The 23,562-nt window shown below is 35.0% G+C and overlaps 1 protein-coding gene across 2 annotated transcripts; it reads right to left on the bottom strand.

Annotated features, from left to right (window-relative positions):
- Window positions 1-50: 50 nt before the first annotated feature.
- LOC111043433 (protein FAM50 homolog) lies at window positions 51-20,527 on the bottom strand. 2 transcript variants are annotated; one of them, XM_022328388.2, is made up of 6 exons: window positions 20,386-20,527; window positions 19,693-19,892; window positions 18,179-18,343; window positions 16,470-16,673; window positions 6,633-6,890; window positions 51-579 (listed from the first exon to the last, which is right to left on the bottom strand). In XM_022328388.2, exons 2-6 carry the CDS (start codon window positions 19,870-19,872, stop codon window positions 355-357), a joined length of 1,032 nt encoding a protein of 343 aa, XP_022184080.1. In that variant the 5' UTR covers window positions 19,873-19,892; window positions 20,386-20,527; the 3' UTR covers window positions 51-354. The 2 variants fall into 2 exon arrangements, with proteins under 2 accessions (XP_022184080.1, XP_039281504.1); XM_039425570.1 differs by lacking the exon at window positions 20,386-20,527 and adding an exon at window positions 20,168-20,320.
- Window positions 20,528-23,562: the final 3,035 nt, after the last annotated feature.

Here is a 23,562-nt window from a genome sequence, read left to right as displayed (position 1 = left end):
TAATAGAATCTATAAGGATTAAGTTATTAACATTTTGTTGATAACTTTGGTGTAAACGCAGCTTTAGTGTCAATATCTTGGCTGACTTATCTATCATCTTATCATATCAAAGTCTATTTCTTGTTAGACTTGTCTTTGATGGTGTATATGGTTATCTGTATGTTTTGTTGAGGTGTAGAGCTCCCAGCCACTGAAACTGATGATCTACACCTAGATGCAGTGATACCTAGATGTAATGTCACCTTGAATACACATTTTTCTGTCCACAATCTAGTAAGATTAGAGTCTATTTGTTGTTGGAATAGTCCTCTATTCGTTGTTTGACTTATCCATCTAGTCTTGTCAGATCGGAGTCTATTTCTTGTTGGACTTGTCTTTGATAGTATACTTGTCATAGGTCTTGGTGGGGTCATAAGGCTCCCATCGACTGGCAGGGAAGATGTGTTTGTTTCGCTCATACCAACTGCGCAGAAGAACTTTTCCCGCATGTGACTCCTCCTTCTCAACGGTGGCGTCGTTGACAATACGTACGTCGTCATGCACGTCAAACGTGAACAATGGTCCACTCTTGCCACGTGCCTGTAATCAATCAATCAATCAAATTAATATCAATTGATATTAATTTCAATTGCATTTTATTTATTTTTTTTCTCCTTTTCTGAAATTTATATATATTATAGTTATTATCAACAATATATTTTTAAAATTAAGTCTAGGAGGACAAGATATATTTCTTACAATTAAAAAAAAAATATTATTAAAGAAGGACAATAATTAATTAGGCCTATACCCCTTATCAAAAATAAACTCCGTGAACTAAAACGATCAAATAAACAACCAACAAAATAGAATAAACCAGATGAAATTAATCCATGACTAATTATTAAACACAAAGAACCTATAAGTCAACAATATATTTTTAATATATCTCTTTCTCTTTCTCTCTTTCGCTGCACAGATGGATTGAAAACTTACATTATGCAAGATTTTTTGATAGCTGTGCTATTTTTTTCAAATGAAGATTGCCGAGTCAATCTTTTTTAATAATTCTTTTTGTAATTTGACACTGTTCTGATGTATTTTGTGCATTTTGATGAATAAAGAAATTTTCAATTCAATTCAATTCTATCTAGAATAATTCATGGATCTATTATGGAATCTCTAGCTACAATATTATTTCGTTTCTCAATTTACTCTCTGTGTGCTGCTTGTTGATTCTCCAAAGCAGACGTGTGTGCGTGTGTGCGTGTGTGTGTGTGTGTGTGGTGTGTGGTGTGTGTGTGTGTATGTGTATGTGTATGTGTGTGTGTGTGTGTGTGTGTGTGTGTGTGTGTGGTGTGTGTGGTGTGTGTGTGTGTGTGTGTGTGTGTGTGTGTGGTGTGTGTGTGTGTGTGTGTGTGTGTGTGTGTGTGTGTGTTGTGTGGTGTGTGTGTGTGTGTGTGGTGTGTGTGGTGTGTGTGTGTGGTTGTGTGTGTGTGTGTGTGTGTGTGTGGTGTGTGGTGTGTGTGTGTGTGTGTGTGTGTGTGTGTGTGGTGTGTGGTGTGTGTGTGTGTGTGTGTGCGCGTGCGTGTGATGATGATGATGATGATGATGATGATTGGGGGGGCGAGAGAGTATGTGTGTGATGATTTGGGGGAGAGGGTGTAGGGATGGTTTTAGTTGATTCAACATTAAAAATGTGTGTGTGTGTGTGTGTGTGTGATGATTGGGGGGGGCGAGAGAGTATGTGTGTGATGATTTGGGGGAGAGGGTGAAGGGATGGTTTAAATTGATTCAACATTAAAAATTAATTTAATGATTAGAGCAATAAGATTAATTTTGGATTGGCAAAGTGCTGGACTCATTGACTCACAAACAAACTTTTTCAGTCTAGGTGAGCAATTACTATTTCATGATCAGGGTATTGGTATGCTGCACATTCACCGTAATAATACATTTCCGTATAATATTAATAGATCTATAATTTATAATAATAATAGTAATAATGGTTTTATCAAAGTAATGGGAATAATTCCCACTATTATGTGTTGCGTTAATTAATTTGAATTTTTTGTAGTTACTATACCCTGGTTAATAGCTGGACAATGATGAATGGAATGTTGAGAGATGTGAATGAGGCTTGTGAGAGGTATGGAATGAGGATAAACGTCAGGAAGACAAAGTGCATGAGAATTGGTGCAGGGAAAGCAAGAATGGGGAATGCTGTACTGGAGGGTGAACAGTTGGAACAGGTATCATCTTTCAAGTATTTAGGAAGCATAATGGAAGAGGATATGAAATGCAACAAAGAAATCAAAGTAAGAATTGCTATGGCAAAAACAGCATTCAATAAGAAAAAGAGAATTCTTTGTAGCCAACTGGACAAGACACTAAGGAAAAGGCTAATAAAGTGCTATGTTTGGAGTGTGGCACTGTATGGTGCAGAAACTTGGACGCTGAGAAAGGAGAATAAGAGGAGGCTTGAGGCATTGGAAATGTGGATATGGAGAAGGATGGAGGGGATCAGTTGGAGGGATAAAGTTACAAACGAGGAGGTGTTGAGGAGGGTTGGGGAAAGAAGGAGTCTGCTGGATGTGATAAAGGGAAGAAAGAGGAGATGGCTGGGACATTGGATGAGACGGCAATGCTTGTTGGTGGATGCCATGGAGGGGACCATTCAGGGAAGAAGAGGAAGAGGGAGAAGAAGATACAAAATGTTGGACGACATCAAGGAGAGGATGAGCTACTATACAACGAAGCGACTGGCGGAGGATAGAAGAGAGTGGAGGGCTGCTGCCACATAGAAGGACCTGCTTACGAGCAGAAAACTACAGACAGACTAAACCCTGTGTATGTATTATATTCTATAATATGTTGTATTATTTTATGGAAATAAATAAATTCAATCCAATTAAAAAAATCAATAATTAATTGATAATTATTATTAAACGAAAATCCCAATTAAATGCTGTAAATCACCCCCAAGACTTCTGCTACTTCAAATATTGACTACAAGGTAAACAGCTAGATGGAAATTCGATGAGCACTACTATACAAAAATTATTTGTCAGCCCGGGAATCGAACCCAGTACCTCCTAATTGCCGGTCAGGAATGCTTACCCTTACACCAAACTGACAATCTCTGGATAGCAGCGCTCATTTTATACAAAGCATTAGCGGCCAGCCAGTCTACAGATGGAAATAAATTGGAAGTTGTTCAAAATGCTAATTAATGAATAATTATTATTAAACGAAAATCCCAATCAAATGCTGTAAATCACCCCGAAGACTTCTGCTACTGCAAATATTGACAACAGGGTAAACAGCTAAATGGAAATTAGATTCCTGGGCTGACAAATAATTTTTGTATAGTAGCGCTCATCAAATTTCCATCTAGTTGTTTACCCTGTTGTCAATATCTGCAGTAGCAGAAGTCTTCGGGGTGGTTTACAGCTTTTAATCGGGATTTTCGTTTAATAATAATTACTTTACAAACGTTAAGAATATCTTCTTTGAAATCAATACATTTTGAAATAAAATAAATGTATTTATTTTATTTGCCAAAAACAAAAGTTAAGAATACCCTCTTTTAATTTAATAGGTTCTGGAATGAATGGAAGAATGAAATGAATTGATTCATTCTATTTACCAAAAACAAAATACAGATTGGTGCAGAGGAAACGCATGTTTTTCGAACAGCTAATACTCGGCGACGGGAGGGGGTATTGACCTGGAACAAATGAGTACGATCTGGGAGGATCAGATCCACTGCCCCTGGTGCACCGGGGCAGACGAACCGCGTTCCAAGGGAGCTTTTGACAGTTCATGAACCGGTCGCCATCTTTGATTATCCTGCGACGATGCAGAATCCATGAACCGGTCGGAAACACATGATCTACAAAAGACTATCCGGAACCGGAGAGCTCAGCTCCTATCGAAAGTTTTAGCGACATATGAACATCTGAAGTGAACAGTAGATGCCTACGAAAAAGGTGAAAGTTAAAATGGAGGAGCAAAGCAAATACGAGGTACTTTATTCTTTTGAAAATATATTATATCCCATTATAGAGTACGAGGAAGTCCATTCATTATTGGCGGGTAAGTTTATTTTTTGTATTATATATTTTTTAATTTTGTATTAAAAATTGAATTTCCACCCAAGTTTAGTGTAGTCTTATTGTAAATCAATCGTTCTGACTTAACTACCATCATTATACTCATTAGAATGCCTGTAAGTTTATTCAATAGCTTGAAATCTTGTAGTTAAAATTATTAAGTAATGTACCTGTCCTAAAGTACCTGTTCCAATCCAAAGTAGTATTATAATGTAATGTTAATGTTCCTGTAAATTTTGGTAATATGCTATGAAGTATTGTTTGATCTTTAATTGTGATATTGCTGTGTTCTTTAAGTATTTATTTAAATTATAATTATTCCATTGATGTCTTGATACAATATTTCATGTTATAAATTTTCAGTTATGCAGTAATTATTCTATAAGTCTTGATTGTTTGATAATCCACATGGAGTGGAGACATTAATAACAGACATAGAGAGTGAAATCGTGCTCTCTCACGAACTGACACTTTACTTTAGAATTCATTTCTATTGGAGGTTATTGTTGGAATTATAGAATAATTGTGCATGTATCTCTATTTAACTGTATTTCTGTATTTGTCTGGCTGGTCCATGAACAAATAAAATGATTATTTATTTATTTATTTTTGTATTATACAGAGTGTTTCAGAGAAACAGGAAATTTTGAAAATTAAATAATTTCAAGTAAAACAAATCTATAGATAACGTTTTTAATATCATTCAATAGTAAAAATAATACCATTTTAGAATAAATAATACCGTAACATTCATTTCTTGAAGATGACATCTTGCAGGTGTATTCCTTTTCTACGCAAACATTCCTGTAGTCTCTTCATCACATTGTCCATGCATGTTTGACGTAACATTACAACTGGAATTCCTGAAATCGCTTCTCGAATCTTGGCTTTCAATTCTGCAACAACGGAAGATTTGAAAGCCAAGATTCGAGAAGAGAATTCAAATTCCAGTTGTAATGTTACGTCAAACCATGGACAATATGATGAAGAGACAACAGAATTGTTTGCGTAGAAAAAGAACACACCTGCAAGATGTCATCTTCCAAAAATCTGGTGTGGTACACTCACACAACTTTCCTTGCTCATATTTGAAACTACGATCAGACTTCTGTATATGTGTATATATAATTGTTTTCAGAGTACTTTTTCCTTTGTGTAAACTGTGAAATTCGATGATTTTTTTTAGTCGTCATTTTTTTAAAGTCGTCGAAACAGCTGTTCTACAGATGAAATAACTCGACTATTTGTGTTCTTTTTATGAACTGCACTACCTACCTACCTCATGCACGAGAAGGAGGTTACTAAGTTTATTTCTCAAGGATGGGGTGGACCCCCATTAGTTTCCCAGGAAGAAGACTCATGCCAGTTGATAGAGCTGATAAATAACTATATAGGGTATGAATTTGAAAAAAATCGGTCAAGTTATTTTCGAGAAAATTGTGAAAAACATGGTTTTTAGTCATTATCCGCCATTTTTCTCAAAAATATTACGGAGCTCATGGAGTTTCCCCAGAAATGAGACTCATGCCAGTTGATAGTGCTTATAAATAGCTATTCATGGTATAAAATTGAAGGAAATCGTTAGAGCCGTTTTCGAGAAAACCGTGAAAAACATGGATTTTTAATCATTATCCGCGATTTTTCTCAAGAATATTACGGAGCTCCTGAAATTTTCCCAGAAATGAGACTCATGCCAGTTGATAGGGCTTATAAATAGCTATTCATTGTATAAATTTGAAGGAAATCGTTAGAGCCGTTTTCGAGAAAACCGTGAAAAACATTTAGTCATCATCCGCCATTTTTCTCAAGAATATTATGGAGCTCCTGAAATTTTCCCAGAAATGAGACTCATGCCAGTTGATAGGGCTTATAAATAGCTATCCATGGTATAAATTTGAAGAGAATCGTAAGAGCCGTTTTCGAGAAAACGTGAAAAACATGGTTTTTTAGTAATTATCCGCCATTTTTTCCGCCATCTTGAATTGGATTTTATTGAATTTCTTATTGTCGGATCCTCATGGTATAAGGACCTTAAGTTTAAAATTTCAAGTCTATGGGTTAATTGGGAATGGAGTTATCGTGTTCACAGACATACACACATACACACACACACACACACACACACACACACACACACACACACACACACATACAAACACACACATACACACACACACACACATACACACACACAGACCAACACCCAAAAATCACTTTTTTGGACTCAGGGGACCTTGAAATGTATAGAAAACATAGAATTAGTGTACCTTAATTTTTTTTGGAAAGCAATACTTTCCTTACCTATGGTAATAGGGCAAGGAAAGTAAAAAATGAATGTTACATTATGATTTATTCTAAAATGGCATTATTTTTACTATTGAATGATATTAAAAACGTTATTTATAGATTTGTTTTTCTTGAAATTATTCAACTTTCAAAATTTTCCGTTTCTCTGAAACACCCTGTATTATAGACAATTAACTTACTCTACTCATTTTTCGGCTCATGCATGATTTGACGTGCACTTATTGTATTCACCTTGGTAACAATGAAGTCATAGAAGGTGTAATGGTGCGGCAGGATGAGGTCCTCCTTCACATACATGAGTTGATCAGCGGTGACCGTTTTCAGCTCGCTGAACTCCTTGCGAAGTACTTCCAGGCATTTCTGCAGAAACTGGTAGACTGAGTTCCCCTTCTTCATTCGCACCGTCTTTCTGTGGCCCGATCCATCCCAGTAGCTGAACGTGATTTCGATCTCCTCCTCTTTCAGCGAGCTCTGTTTTGCGGCCCATTCCTACAAAAAAACATTTAAATTTAAACATTGAATAAATAAATTTCATTGCTAAGAACAAATACACGTCATGAGCAGCGTCAAACAAATTTACGAGTCGTATTATCATCATCTTAACTATAACCCAGATACATTGTAGACCTTTGTTTATTAAGTTGAGAATCTTCACAATCATAAATCTTTATATATATATACTGCTCTAATAAATGTAAAAACAAAGGTAGAGAAAATTCCAAGACATACCATACATTCTTATGCAACAAGAAATAAGAATAGACTGAATATACCATTCCAAAGGCTTTTAAAGTCAATGAATAGCTACAATATTATTGGTCTGAAACTGTACAATAAGTTACCTCTAAGCTTAATAAATGAGTCTACAGATAGATTTAAAATGAAACTTTTCAACTGGTTAGTGAAAACACCAATGTATTCTATACAAGAGTTCTTGGATTCCGATATGATTATTGATGTTTGATTCCTTGATTGCTTAAAGCTTTTCTTTCTTGTTTTAACATTTTGACAGGGCCTTGTTTGTATAGTGATGAATATTTGAATTCTTCTGGGCTTACTTTAGATGTAGTTAAGTTTATGTGTTTATATATGTATATCGTATATACTTTCAATTACATTAACTTATAACCTTCTGGCTTGCATAATGTTAGTATAGTTTTGACTTTGTCTATCGCCAATGTTGCTTAATGACAATAAAAATTCATTTATTTATTTATTTATTTATTTATACTGATCAACCCAGATTATTTTTTTAGAATAATGTATATTTGGACTGTAAGGCTCAACTCACACTTTGATAAATCTGTGGTGTTTGACAATTTCTTGAGCTGTGTTTACACCAAAGTTATTAACGAAATGTTTATTTTTCAGTCCTTATAGATTCTATTAAATTGAACATAACTTATCATACACCACGATGATTGTGCATATGTGTTTGTCAAGCTCCGTTTAATCTAACAGAATCTGTAAGGACGGAAAAATAAACATTTTGTTAATAACTTTGGTGTAAACACAGCTTAAGAAATTGTCAAAAACTACAGATTTTTCAAAGACGGGTTTCGGTTGTTACACCACTGTCAATCTCTGATAAACTGTGATAAACTAGTCGAAGTTCATGAGAGATTGACAATGGTGTAACAACTGAAAACAGTCTTTCTAACTTTCAATAAAATCTGTGGTTTTTTGACAATTTCTTAGGCTCAACTCACACTTACGCGACTCAGGTCGAGAAGAGACTCGACTCTAGTCGAGAGCATGTGTTTTCAAATGGTGACACTCAGACCAGTCGATTCTAGTCTCCGCGACTGTCACCATTTGAAAACACATGCACTCGACTAGAGTCGAGTCTCTTCTCGACCTGAGTCGCGTAAGTGTGAGTTGAGCCTTAGCTGTTTCCGATTTACAATACCTATCAATTTTTATTATACCTTATTATTCTCAAATTCGCCTATTCTCATCACTTAAATATTTTATGATAATCTCACCATTGCAGGGTTATTCAACTATTACTAAGTTATTTCATATAAATCATATAGCCTATCCTATATTATATAGTTTGTGTAAAACAAGTTGAGACTTGGCCCTCCAACCCAAGAAATTACAGGGTTGCCAAATCGTGTAAAATTGCAACTTATCAAATTTCCAATTCAACGTCAGAATTGGATGTATAATATCAAGTGTGAGTTGAGCCTAAATGTTTGTGATATTTATAAAAGTGTTTATAATAACCTCATTTGGACTATTTATAAAAATTAAGGAGAGAAACAGTTTTGGGTTCATCCTGTTGGTTCTCTCCCAATCATTAATTTTATATTGCGATTGTAAATTAATGGAATAATAAAGGAAAGAACTGGCTCATAAACGTACGGGATAGGAAAATTATGTTTGACGCATCATCACGTCTGAACTACTGGACTGAATAATAAACATTTTGTTAATAACTTTGGTGTAAACACAGCTTAAGAAATTGTCAAAAACTACAGATTTTTCAAAGACGGGTTTCGGTTGTTACACCACTGTCAATCTCTGATAAACTGTGATAAACTAGTCGAAGTTCATGAGAGATTGACAATGGTGTAACAACTGAAAACAGTCTTTCTAACTTTCAATAAAATCTGTGGTTTTTTGACAATTTCTTAGGCTCAACTCACACTTACGCGACTCAGGTCGAGAAGAGACTCGACTCTAGTCGAGAGCATGTGTTTTCAAATGGTGACACTCAGACCAGTCGATTCTAGTCTCCGCGACTGTCACCATTTGAAAACACATGCACTCGACTAGAGTCGAGTCTCTTCTCGACCTGAGTCGCGTAAGTGTGAGTTGAGCCTTAGCTGTTTCCGATTTACAATACCTATCAATTTTTATTATACCTTATTATTCTCAAATTCGCCTATTCTCATCACTTAAATATTTTATGATAATCTCACCATTGCAGGGTTATTCAACTATTACTAAGTTATTTCATATAAATCATATAGCCTATCCTATATTATATAGTTTGTGTAAAACAAGTTGAGACTCGGCCCTCCAACCCAAGAAATTACAGGGTTGCCAAATCGTGTAAAATTGCAACTTATCAAATTTCCAATTCAACGTCAGAATTGGATGTATAATATCAAGTGTGAGTTGAGCCTAAATGTTTGTGATATTTATAAAAGTGTTTATAATAACCTCATTTGGACTATTTATAAAAATTAAGGAGAGAAACAGTTTTGGGTTCATCCTGTTGGTTCTCTCCCAATCATTAATTTTATATTGCGATTGTAAATTAATGGAATAATAAAGGAAAGAACTGGCTCATAAACGTACGGGATAGGAAAATTATGTTTGACGCATCATCACGTCTGAACTACTGGACTGAATAACTTGAAACTTTGCATATAGATTCTTAATTAACCGAGAATAGTTCTAGGCCTATTTCAAACTCTTCAAGATTTCATTACGTCAAGTTTTCAGTTTTCAAGTTTAAAAATGAACCCTTGCGGAGCACGGGTTACCTGCTAGTCTAAAATGAAGTTGCATCATTATCTAACAGTTTACCTCGAAACTTCGTGTCGAAACCTTCAACATACCGAAAGCAACTCGAGATGGTGAGAAATAAGATACAAACACGCAATAATTTGACTAACAAACTCGCAAGTACTACCTGGGGATCAGCCACTACCTCCGTAAACAAAGTCATAGTGCATTCGTGTGACGTCAGCTCAGGTAGGGCTCCTACACCAATAAAAACACTCGCTGATATAGATCAGCTGAAATGTGAGTTAGTGTTTTTATTGGTGTAGGAGGTGCCGACGTCACCAGAATGCACGATGGCTTTGTTTATTTAACTAAAAGTTATTTTTGGTCATTTTTAGTAAACTTTCTCAAAAATTGATATTTTTAGAAAATTTTCATTTTATTCAATCAACAATATCATGAAGAATTTATCCTCTAAATATCATGGATTTATCTCTTACCGAATTTGAAATGTTCTGTCCCAAAAATTTAAACTTTAGGCGCTCATATCTCAAAAAGTAATGAACGAAAAAAAATGCTCTCCTGAGATAACGTTTTCATTTTGATAGCTTGATGATATACAAATCGAAAAACTTTGAAAAATATCACCAGTAGAAATTTTATTTTTAGCCTTTGCACAGCCTTAAGAGATATTTGAATAGGTTCTGAAGTATTCTGTGCATCTTCTTCTTATCTTATATATATATATATATATATATAAAAGCGAAATGGCACTCACTCACTGACTGACTGACTCACTCACTCGCAGAACTATAAATCTACCGGACCAAAAACGTTCAAATTTGGTAGGTATGTTCAGTTGGCCCTTTAGAGGCGCACTAAGAAATCTTTTGGCAATATTTTAACTCTAAGCGTGGTTTTTAAGGGTTTAAAGTTCGTCTTTTAGCATGTATATTCTTCTTATTCCAATATCTTAAAATTATAATTTAAAAATTGATTGGGTACTGCTACTTCAATCAGAGCTATTCCTGGGAATATTATATTACTAGCCGTCCATACCATATGTTAATATAGAACTATAATCTAGAGAGAGTACCTCTTCGAAACAGTTGTTGTTCTGGTAACTAAATTAAAAATTTTGTCAGGCTGGCATTAAGTTGAGTTGACTTTGCTAGGTTGGCACCAAGTTGAAGATTGAAATGCATTTATCCAGGACCTCCTAAATACCAATTTATCCAGTACTTTTTTTAATTAAAGTGGATTTTTGACAACGTTCTAAGTCTATTCAATTATCCAGTACCTCCTAAATCCCTATTTAGGATGTTATTTATCGCGGAAAAATTGATTGGGTACTGCTACTTCAATCAGAGCTATTCCTGGGAATATTATATTACTAGCCGTCAGGCTCGCTTCGCTCGCCATATCCGTTTAGCCAGACGTTTAGTCTGGACCCCCGACTGGATCGTCCTAACATATGATAAAAATATGACATAACATTTCAAATTTGGTAAGTGTGTTCAGTTGGCCCTTTAGAGACGAAATAAGAACAGATTTGGGAAAATTTCCAAAGATACGCCAAAAATCTGCGTTTTTAGCGTTTTCTCAGCTTCTTTATCGAGAACAAATAAACAGAAAATGTTCAAATTTACTACAGAAGCTTAGCTGGGGTGCAATAATGTTGTGTTAAAAGGAATTTGAAATAACGCCAAAGATACGCCCAAAATTAGCGTTTTCTCAGCTTTACTGCGTTTCCTCACCTTTTTCAATAATTGATGGAAATATATTTTAAGAAATTCAGTACACAGGTTTAGCTGAGGTGGAAGAATTTTGTTCGCCAAAGATACGCCAATATAGTAACAGGTGTTTTTCGAGATCAAATTGACATAATACGTTCAAATTCGGTACAGAAGTTCCGCTGAGGTCTACATGAAGGCGAGCGAAGCGAGCCTGCTGATCTAATTTTTGGACAATCCAGTCGGGGGTCCAGAATTCGGTACAGAGGTTCCGCTGAGGTCTACATGCAGGCGAGCGAAGCGAGCCCGCTGATCTAATTTTCGGACAATCCAGTCGGGGGTCCAGAATTCGGTACAGAGGTTCCGCTGAGGTCTACATGCAGGCGAGCGAAGCGAGCCCGCTGATCCCATTTTTGGACGATCCAGTCGGGGGTCCAGACGGATATGGCGAGCGAAGCAAGCCTGACGGCTAGTATTTATAGTTATTTGTATATCTAGAGTGAAAAGTACGACTTTTTCTCCCTGTGGGAAAAAGTTTGAAGCCCGAGGCGAAGCCGAGGGCAGCAATTTTCCTGAGGGAGAAATAGTTATTTGTATATCTAGAGTGAAAAGTACGACTTTTTCTCCCTGAGGGATAAAGTTTGAAGCCCGAGGCGAAGCCGAGGGCAACAATTTTCCTGAGGGAGAAAAAGTATTTTTCGCTCGTGATGTACACAACATTTTTCCTCCATCTACATTTTTTTATAGAAACTGCAAATTAAATCATTCTAATAACTTACGTATTGGTGACAATGTTTCCTAACAACATAACCTAAAATCTAAAACCTAAAAACCGGTCGTCTGATAGGCACTGCTGATTGCGCTATCTATCGGCCAAGTGTAACAATTATATCAGCTGGGCTACCAAAAATGGCTGACTCCAGATCACGCGGTTCAAATTTGAATTGCAGATCAAAAATATTTGTTGGCTGGTATTTTAATAGAATAAAATATTTTAAAAATTGTATAAATTTTTATCGTCTACTAATATTAAGAATATAATAATTATCATACAAACATATATTTCATGAGTTAATCAAATTTCTGGTTGTGGTATTGAATTCAGTTGACTCAATGACAGACTGACTCACTCACTCGCAGAACTATAAATCTACCGGACCAAAAACGTTCAAATTTGGTAGGTATGTTCAGTTGGCCCTTTAGAGGCGCACTAAGAAATCTTTTGGCGATATTTTAACTCTAAGCGTGGTTTTTAAGGGTTTAAAGTTCGTCTTTTAGCATGTATATTCTTCTATTCCAATATCTTAAAATTATAATTTAAAAATTGATTGGGTACTACTACTTCAATCAGAGCTATTCCTGGGAATATTATATTACTAGCCGTCCATACCATATGTTAATATAGAACTATAATCTAGAGAGAGTACCTCTTCGAAACAGTTGTTGTTCTGGTAACTAAATTAAAAATTTTGTCAGGCTGGCATTAAGTTGAGTTGACTTTGCTAGGTTGGCACCAAGTTGAAGATTGAAATGCATTTATCCAGGACCTCCTAAATACCAATTTATCCAGTACTTTTTTTAATTAAAGTGGATTTTTGACAACGTTCTAAGTCTATTCAATTATCCAGTACCTCCTAAATCCCTATTTAGGATGTTATTTATCGCGGAAAAATTGATTGGGTACTGCTACTTCAATCAGAGCTATTCCTGGGAATATTATATTACTAGCCGTCAGGCTCGCTTCGCTCGCCATATCCGTTTAGCCAGACGTTTAGTCTGGACCCCCGACTGGATCGTCCTAACATATGATAAAAATATGACATAACATTTCAAATTTGGTAAGTGTGTTCAGTTGGCCCTTTAGAGACGAAATAAGAACAGATTTGGGAAAATTTCCAAAGATACGCCAAAAATCTGCGTTTTTAGCGTTTTCTCAGCTTCTTTATCGAGAACAAATAAACAGAAAATGTTCAAATTTACTACAGAAGCTCAGCTGGGGTGCAATAATGTTGTGTTAGAAGGAATTTGAAATAACGCCAAAGATACGCCCAAAATTAGCGTTTTCTCAGCTTTACTGCGTTTCCTCACCTTTTTCAATAATTGATGGAAATATATTTTAAGAAATTCAGTACACAGGTTTAGCTGAGGTGGAAGAATTTTGTTCGCCAAAGATACGCCAATATAGTAACAGGTGTTTTTCGAGATCAAATTGACATAATACGTTCAAATTCGGTACAGAAGTTCCGCTGAGGTCTACATGAAGGCGAGCGAAGCGAGCCCGCTGATCTAATTTTTGGACAATCCAGTCGGGGGTCCAGAATTCGGTACAGAGGTTCCGCTGAGGTCTACATGCAGGCGAGCGAAACGAGCCCGCTGATCTAATTTTCGGACAATCCAGTCGGGGGTCCAGAATTCGGTACAGAGGTTCCGCTGAGGTCTACATGCAGGCGAGCGAAGCGAGCCCGCTGATCCCATTTTTGGACGATCCAGTCGGGGGTCCAGACGGATATGGCGAGCGAAGCAAGCCTGACGGCTAGTATTTATAGTTATTTGTATATCTAGAGTGAAAAGTACGACTTTTTCTCCCTGTGGGAAAAAGTTTGAAGCCCGAGGCGAAGCCGAGGGCAGAAATTTTCCTGAGGGAGAAATAGTTATTTGTATATCTAGAGTGAAAAGTACGACTTTTTCTCCCTGAGGGATAAAGTTTGAAGCCCGAGGCGAAGCCGAGGGCAACAATTTTCCTGAGGGAGAAAAAGTATTTTTCGCTCGTGATGTACACAACATTTTTCCTCCATCTACATTTTTTTATAGAAACTGCAAATTAAATCATTCTAATAACTTACGTATTGGTGACAATGTTTCCTAACAACATAACCTAAAATCTAAAACCTAAAAACCGGTCGTCTGATAGGCACTGCTGATTGCGCTATCTATCGGCCAAGTGTAACAATTATATCAGCTGGGCTACCAAAAATGGCTGACTCCAGATCACGCGGTTCAAATTTGAATTGCAGATCAAAAATATTTGTTGGCTGGTATTTTAATAGAATAAAATATTTTAAAAATTGTATAAATTTTTATCGTCTACTAATATTAAGAATATAATAATTATCATACAAACATATATTTCATGAGTTAATCAAATTTCTGGTTGTGGTATTGAATTCAGTTGACTCAATGACAGACACCTCTATTATGCTTTTTCATCTGAGCTTAGACCTTCTAACCTATTACAATGTAAGCTTCAAAATAGAGATGCTCCCCATGTTATTTAAATGGAGTCACTTTTACTCCCTAGGGAGTTTTTCTGTTTTTTACTACCGAGAGCGAAAAAGTGACACTTTAGTATTAGGTTTCAGGGAGTAAAGTAAGTACTTTAGACAGTAGGTGGAGGAAAATAATCTTTGAATTGATTTTACTCTAAACACAATTTTCGCGTAGGCTATTTGCCCTTTTTCCGGAAATGGTCTCAAATTGTTTGTTTCATTTGATTAAGGTAAGATCAACTTCAAACTGCAAGCATTGATTTAATGGGAATCAGTGACGGGTGGGTCTCAGTTCCTCACGATCTCAGATCATCAAGTGCCTATTCTGACCATTTCTTGACAAACTGAAACAAGTGTTATGTTATTCATAAGGAGTGCTGTTGATATTAGATCATGAAGTGGCTAATTTCACCGTTTCTTCAGTGTTAAGTTATTCATAAGGAGAGCTATAGTAGATAGTGGGGCTAAGCCACACGAAGCGTTTTTTTATATCTCTTATATCTTAACTTAAGATATAACTATATAACTTATATCTCTTATATATAATAAAAAACAAAAATAACTTCAGACTTCGAGAGACTATGTATGATTTGAGACCATCTAGCATTACTTTTCAGAATGATTGTACAGTGTTGGACGTGTGCTGTAGGCAGTTTGTCTTTGTAGCTAAAAGACTACTGAATCATATACCTTTTGATTTTGTCAATTTCAGATTAAACAGTAGAACTAGGTATGAATTGGATAAATGTATTGTAGCATTCAAGCTCAATGAAAAACTATTTTGATACAAGTAAAATTCATTTACTATAGATCCTATACTTTCTGTATTGATCAAAGATTTTCTCCTTCCAAAGTTATAATAACCTTTAGAAATAACAAATATCAAACTTTTTTGTAACTATTGAATAATGTAATCTTTTGTAGTGAATACCTTTCCCTCTTATTTTCAATGTTTTTTGAACTGATTCATGAATTAAACTACGTGATTCTCCATTTCTTTTTATATTGTATATAAATTTCAATATGCTAAGCATAATGGATACTGTTTACATAAATTATATGCTATGATTATCATCATTTTATAATCATGAGTTGTGCTGCTGTTCAATATTTGTAATTTATATTTTGTACATTTCTATCTTCACGAATTATTGCAATTAACTTTAGCTGTCTGAATATTTAATAATAATTTCTTTCATTTTATAGAGTAGTTTTTCAACATCCTGTTTCCCTCGATATTGTTATTATGTTATTTATAGCGACTCATTCCTGCGCTCAGGTTAAACCTTTGCAGGGATTTTTTCTTCTCAATGTGTCTTGTAAATTGTCATATAGGGATTAGGTTAGACAGGTTTTGTGAAAGTGTTCTATTTTATACTGTAAATTTGTTTTTTGAAGAATAAATGATTTTGATTTGATTTTTTTTTATTTTAGGCATTTTTAGACGAGTCGACAGGGCAAGCAGCCCTTTCGATTGGCTGATTATCAGCTGATTCCCGAACGCCAACCCAATCAACCAATCGGAGAGCTTCCTTCCCTGCCTGACGAGATATATCTTTTTTAAATAATACTATTTTTAAACATAATCTGTCAGTTATATATCTTCTTACCTGTCTCAATTCTTCCCGCATCCTATTCTCCTCTTCTTCCCTCTCTCTGTCAGGTAGGAAGCTGGTATCTACATCTGGATTCTTCCTTATTTTCTTCTTGATAGGTTCCAGTATCTCCTCTTCCTCCTCCTTATCATCTTCAACTTCGTCTTCGTTTTCTTCTTCATCTTCATCCTCATGCAAGTTGAACGAGAGCGCTTGGATCTAAATTGAAATCAAATGAAAAAATATCAGAGATCAATAAATCTATAAACAAACTGAGACGTTTCAAATTCAGCACTTGTTCAATAATATTTTTTTTCCCTTGTCTGTCAAGCAAATAATTCTATCCTTTTCTCCAACTCCGCACTAAACTGTTTGTAGGCTAAGGCCTGGCTGCACTAAGGCCTGTTATATTTTAATCGTGATTAAATGCCACCTGAACTAATCCGAAAAGCTTTATTTTCGAAAAATCCTTCTCGTGACATTTAATCATGTTTAAAATTCAACAGTGAGTAACAAATAGTGAGTAGGTTTTTGATTTTGTATTCAAATGTTTTAAATAAGTGCAATATTTCTAAGTTTTTAATTTATTGTGATTCATTTAGAGTATAAAATCAACCTTCAAAATTCAAAATTTTAAATCATCATTTCTGGACCGAAAATCAAGTGACGAAGCAGTGTGTGACTATATAACCTTATCTTTTGGACAACATTAACATTTTATCAAAATTTTTGGAGAGAAATAGTACAGGCTTAGCCTAGTTTTCCTCCAATGTCATAATTGTATTATGATTATAGTATTTTATACAATAAATAAATAAAATAAAATAACAGGCTTTTGTGCAGTCTAAACTTATGGAATTTCAATTATAATGTTCCAATTCCTTGAAATTGTAGACGACTCTAGAAGGGTGAATTTTTATTTTAGGGCCGGTTTCCGAGCTCGGTATTTAGCCAAGTTCTAGAATTTAAACAGCTGGAGTCAGAAAATTGGCTTTCCGAAACGGGGCGTAGTCGCAGTCCACGTTAAAATTAAATTTCGAAAAAGTAGAAAATTTAACACAAAATAAAATAAAGAGAAAATAGTATGAAGTTTCATCTATTTTGAATTATTTAGGATTGTTTGATTTCGTCAAGGAAAAACGTTACCAATGAAATGAGAAAATAGAGATTATCATAAAAACTGCGACTACGCCCCGTTTCGGAAAGCCAATTTTCTGACTCCAGCTGTTTAAAAGTCTAAAACTTAGCTAAATCCCGAGCTCGGAAACCGGTCCATAAAGTTCCAAATGCTAGAAATTGTTAATAACTCTTGAAGGGTAACTTTATAAGGAGCATCTATCTAATTGTTAGAAAATTATGAAATTTATATTTTAAAGTTCCAATTGCTAGAAATTGCTGATAACTCTAGAATGGCAACTTTATAAGGAGCATCTAATTGTTAGAAACTTACGGAATTTCAATTTTAAAGTTCTAATTCCTTGAAAATTGTTGAAGACTCTAGAAGGGCAACTTTATTAGGAACAAGTAATAATTGTTGGAGAGTGATGGAATTTATTTTTTAAAGTTCCAATTGCTAGAAATTGTTGACGACTCTAGAAGGGTAGCTTTCAAAGAATTATGGCTTTCTAAAAATTAAAACCAAAATTGAACGACAGTACTCTATTGAAACAAAATTTAACGCAACTACAGGACCGCTAACCTTCGGTTATTATTGAAATACATACCTGTTTTTTCTGCTTGTTCTTTTCGGCTTGCTTAGCTTCTAGTTGTCTTTGCTGTTCCCTCTCCTTTTCTAGCTGTTTGAGAGCCAACTTTCTTTCTCGCTCTTTCACGATGTTTTCTTGTTTGGCTTTCATCTCATCTAGTGTCACCAGTCCAATGGTGGAGCTCTGTGGGTATAAAAAATGAACAAAAAATATAGTATTTAAATAAAAAATACATTTTTTATGTATATTAGCATAAAGGTAAGATAGCATTAAAAGATGTTTAATTAAGTATTAAAGATATAATTAGTATTAAGGGTGTTTAGTTTATGTTATGGTCCGAAGAAGAAAAGTAAAATGGATACAAATAATAAATTTCAATTTCGAATGTTGTCAACTATGTAATATCATAGATAAAATATACAGTAGACCTAGCATAAGAAGATATCCCATGGTAAAGAGCGTTTATGTTCCAAATTCCAGTGTTAACTCAAGACGAGATAGGCTAGTTCTATTGAATTTAATTGGAAAATAGTGAGGTCCACGTTATAATGGCATAGGAGAACAACGTTGCCGATCTTCTGTCTAGTCAATGCTTTCTATAGATGGTAGCTGATACAGTGTATTAATGCAATATTAATAATTCATTCACGTTTAAAATAATCAATTATATTTCATTAACCAAGAAATTATATTTTTCAATTATTTCATAATAAATTTTCATAATTAGGATGAAATATTTTGTTAATTAATTATTAATTCTACATTGTTGAAAGCGATCTGGCAACAGAGCAGAGCGAGAAAGAGATAACGCCATCCGCTTTGTTGAATGATAGATAAGGATAGCAATACCATTGCTAATCAATCACTGCCATTATAACGTGAACCTCATTATAGTAATTCTTTTTCGTGAAACTATTTGACGCTGGTAGTCTCTCATACTGTGCCGTTCTTACACTCTCACCCGGCCAAAACAGTAGGCCTATTAATAGACAGTAGTCAACAGTTAACAAAAATCGGCTTGAAATTTGCATCATAAACTACTTATAGCATGGGATATCGTCTTATATTATCTTTTCTCTATGGTAAAATGTGGGTGTATTTGTATCCAAGCTACTTCCCTTTAATTAATTTTTAATTTTCATGTTTTTTTTCCAGTGAAATTATATTGGTGAATACCAGTAAGAAAAAATTGTAGACCAATTTTCAGGAGCTTACAAGTATGATCTTTGACTAATAATTGCACTCTGAAGTCGGCAACAACGATACTGTAATATTCTCTCATTGCCGGTTGCACAAAAGCCGGCCAAGTTTCAATCGTGATTAATTCCACGAGAACCAATAAGAGAAGCCGTCTTTTCAAAAAAAGCATTCTCAGATTGGTTTTCGTAAAATTAGCCACGATTGAAATTTTACCGGCTTGTGTGTAACCGAACCTATATCTTGAAGCTAATAAGAGAAAGCTTTTCAATACTTACATTGACCAACTGTAGGGAACTTTCAAAAGATGTATAATGATAAAAAACCATATTTACCTTGAGTTGCTGTTCAACAGCATCATAATGGGCTGCAAACTTATTCTCGATGTTTGATATTTTCAAATCTTCCTCTATCTTCTTTTTCCGAAATTCTATTTCCATTTGAGCCTTTTCTCGTTTCTTCATTAAATGCATGGCTCTGCCAGCTTCACTGGCCGCCCCCTTGTAGTGTGCCATGATTAGTAGGTCTTATTCAACTGAAAAATGACAATAAATTACTATCAAAAACCTCAAACTATTCCTGAGTTAAGATTACTTACATTCTCTTACAAATCACAAAATTACTAGTACAATAATAGAACGTATTTATTATGAATTGAAACATTTTATTTAGAATAAAAATAATTAAAACAAAAGAATACAAACATAAAACATTTTTCAGCAAGATAAACAAAAACATTATATGACTACCGACATAACCTAAAAGCTTGAGTAAACATTAATCTGCTTTAATAATTAAAATTTCAATTACATCTTTTCAAGTGTTTTGAGCTTTGAATGACAAAAAAATAATAAACAGCTTTTTGGAATATTATTTATGATTGTAAATAACAATACGTAAATCAAAATAGTTTAGAAAGCTAAACACTATAACGTATCATTAAAGTTGAGGTGTTGAATTTTTAAAAATCTGTTTTGAACAGGAAGTTTAAGTTTGAAAAGAATAAATTATCACAAAACATTACTTACGTCTTTTTCTTATCTTCAAAAGATATTATTAAATTTATCAAAGTGTTGATGGGAGGTTAATTTACTTCCCGAATGCCAACCAGTGAACGTTAGTTTAGAGTTCACTGATGCCAACAAAAGATCTGCAGACTCAATAATCAGCTGGACTGGTGAAGGTGCTTGATAATCAGTGTAGCCAACAGTGTCATTTTCTATCAAAGTAGCTACGCAATTCTCCTTAAAGAAAAGAGAATAAAAATTAATGTAATTGAAAGCGTACCTGAAATACAGTGCTGCTGGTGAACATATTTGAACAGAGCTATAATTTTGAATATCAAGCAAAAAATTGAAAGTACAGCCTATCAATGACCTGAATAGTACGGCTTAAAATTGATAGTACAGCCTGTTGGGGATTTTAGTGAATGCTCTAAAGTTGAATATATTCATTTCTCCTCTTTTTAAATCTATTTTATTTCAATTATCTAATTGACTACCTAAAAAGTAGTCGTCATCTCTCATCATCATCCCTCTTACTCATTACCCACGCACAAGCCTTTGAGGCTATGTGGGCATCATCCTCAGTATTATTATTAGGTCAATGCCTTGAAGAAATTCATCAAGACATGATTGTCTTTGAGTCGGCTTTATAATCTTTGATCATGATTCAATGCTAATTTGTACCTATAGGCCCAACTTAGATGACCAATAACTAGGCTAATCCACCATGGTTTTTACTTTCCTTGCCCTATTACCATAGGTAAGGAAAGTATTGCTTTCGGAAAAAATTAAGGTACCCCAATTACTATACGTTTCAAGGTCCCCTGAGTCCAAAAAAGTGTTTTTTGGGTATTGGTCTGTATGTGTGTATGAGTGAGTGTGCGTCTGTGTATACGATATCTCATCTCCCAATTAACGGAATGATTTGAAATTTGGAACTTAAGGTCCTTCCCCTATGAGGATCCGACACGAACAATTTCGATCAAATGCAATTCAAGATGGCGGCTAAAATGTTGTCAAAAACAGGGGTTTTCGCGATTTTCTCGAGAACGGCTCCAACGACTTTGATCAAATTCATACCTAAAAAAGTCATTGATAAGCTTTATCAACTGCCACAAGTCCCATATCTGTAAAAATTTCAGGAGCACCGCCCCATCTATGCAAAGTTTGATTTTAGGTTCCCAATTATCAGGTTTCAGATACAATTTAAACAAAAAAATTTAGGTGGAAAAGATTCAGCATAAAAATATCTACAATTAATGTGCAGTAACATTTTCATCTAGAATTGAAAATAAGCTCTGCAAACTGCTAGCACTGTTGATTCTATCAAATCATTCACTATGAAGAGATAGCAGACTTCGTGTGTCTGCAGCGCTATTTCCTGTCACCACCTGGCTCAGATCTTAGAATAGTAGTAGACTTGAGATGCGCGTGAACACTAGCGTCAGTTGATCAATTTTCATAACAGCAAGGAAAGTTGTGTGAGTGCGCCACACCAGATTTTTATCAATATTTTTTAAAAATATGTATGATATACCATAGAGAAACAATAGCGTAAGTAGATATTCCATGGTATAGGGCGTTTATGTCGCAACTTTTACTGTTATCTCAAGCCGATTACTGTTGATTATTGTCGAATTTTACTGTTTTGTTGGGGTGAGAGTGTATGAATGGCACAATATGAGAGACTACCAGTGCCACACAGCTTCACGGGAAAGAATTACATGAACTATCTGCTTGAGATAATAGTAAAAGTTGCGACATAAACGCCCTATACCATGGGAAATCTTCTTACGCTATTGTTTCTCTATGGATATACTTACTTGATACTTGAATCCTTCGTCGTTGGCTGGGATGATCAGACAGACTGTGTCAAGGAAGACGAGGGGTACCTCCCCTCAGATTCTGGTGAGGCCATGCACATCGTTGGGGAATAAAGGCTCATCCTCCAGTTCCATCAGCGAATAGATGGGTCGCTCTACCAGTCGCAGTTCACAGACTTGGGGAGCTGATTGAACAATTTAAGAGCCGCTATGTGGAAGCTCCTTTGAGTCCCTGTCAGTCTGCTACGGGGTATATCCAAATTCCCTGCACCTCGGGTTTGGTAAACATGTACTAGTACATTACTCCTTTTTTCAGACTCCACTTTGTCTTTTGTAAGGAAGATGAGGAACGGTGGGAGAAGCCTCCACCAATTATGTAAGGAGGGGAAAGAACTATGATGACAAAAGAGAACAGAATAACTAGAACTTTAATTAATTGGTATCTTTCGGTTTTACATGGTTGAATATGATAAATATTGATTTTTCTCTATTTCAAAAAGGTAAAATATAAATATATACAAACTCAATATTAAAATGAAATTAATGGGGAAACTACTCGCTGCTGCTAAAGATGATTCAATCTTTGTGGTTATGAAAATTAAGAACAATGATCTTATCCAGTAATCACCTACCTTTTGAAGATGGCTTCACCCTTTGGCATTCACTGGTTTAATCGCGACTTTACAGTTAGTATTAATAAAAAAACAAAAATTAACTGAACCAATGAATGAATAGGCTCAGAACCCGTCTCCCTTAATAATACAATTATTTTTAAACTGCCCGATCTGTGACAGAATAACTGTATTTTAAAACGAAACGAAATCTAGCCTTCTTCACTGGATCAGCCGGACTTTACTCACAGTCCTAACGAACGAGCTCTGCCCCAAAAGCTAAATTTTGGGTATTAATGTGAACTCAGTCAATGCCAAACATGAAAGCCATTTCAAGTAGGTACATATTTTTATCTGTCGCACAAGCGGCACGTTTGTTATTAGAAAAAGAGAGAAGCTAACGTTAATATTGACAACAAATAAAATAAACAATCTTTCTGTCGATGACAAAGATTGTTCAAAGACAAAATACTGTTCATTGAAATTTTAATTTAAAAACTCTAAAATCCTGATCAGTATGAGATAAATATATTATTCATATATATGTTCCATATGACCAGGTGACACTTTTACATATGAGCAATCTTTATACTAGGCAATAATGAGCAATATTATGTACTGGCTGAACATTGTCAGGATTATCTTCCTTCTCCACTGCCATTACAACGAGGACCTTACTATAATAAAAAGTTTTTCACGGAATTCCGTTTGCAAGTACACTCCAATAGTAATCAGTGAAAATAATGATAATATTAATAATATCGAGT

This window comes from Nilaparvata lugens, chromosome 4, assembly GCF_014356525.2.
Source record: "Nilaparvata lugens isolate BPH chromosome 4, ASM1435652v1, whole genome shotgun sequence".
NCBI lineage: Eukaryota > Metazoa > Arthropoda > Insecta > Hemiptera > Delphacidae > Nilaparvata > Nilaparvata lugens.
The sequence above is the reverse complement of the archived record's forward strand: the minus strand, read 5'-3'. Positions and strand labels throughout refer to the sequence as shown.

Coding starts and splice junctions, on each gene's coding strand:
- LOC111043433 (XM_022328388.2), bottom strand. CDS start 19,872: ATGGCACACTACAAGGGGGCGGCCAGTGAAGCTGGCAGAGCCATGCAT. Junction 18,344..19,692: donor CTGTTGAACAGCAACTCAAG/GTAAATATGGTT, acceptor TTATACCCACAG/AGCTCCACCATTGGACTGGT. Junction 6,891..16,469: donor TGCGGGAAGAATTGAGACAG/GTAAGAAGATAT, acceptor GTTTTTTTGTAG/GAATGGGCCGCAAAACAGAG.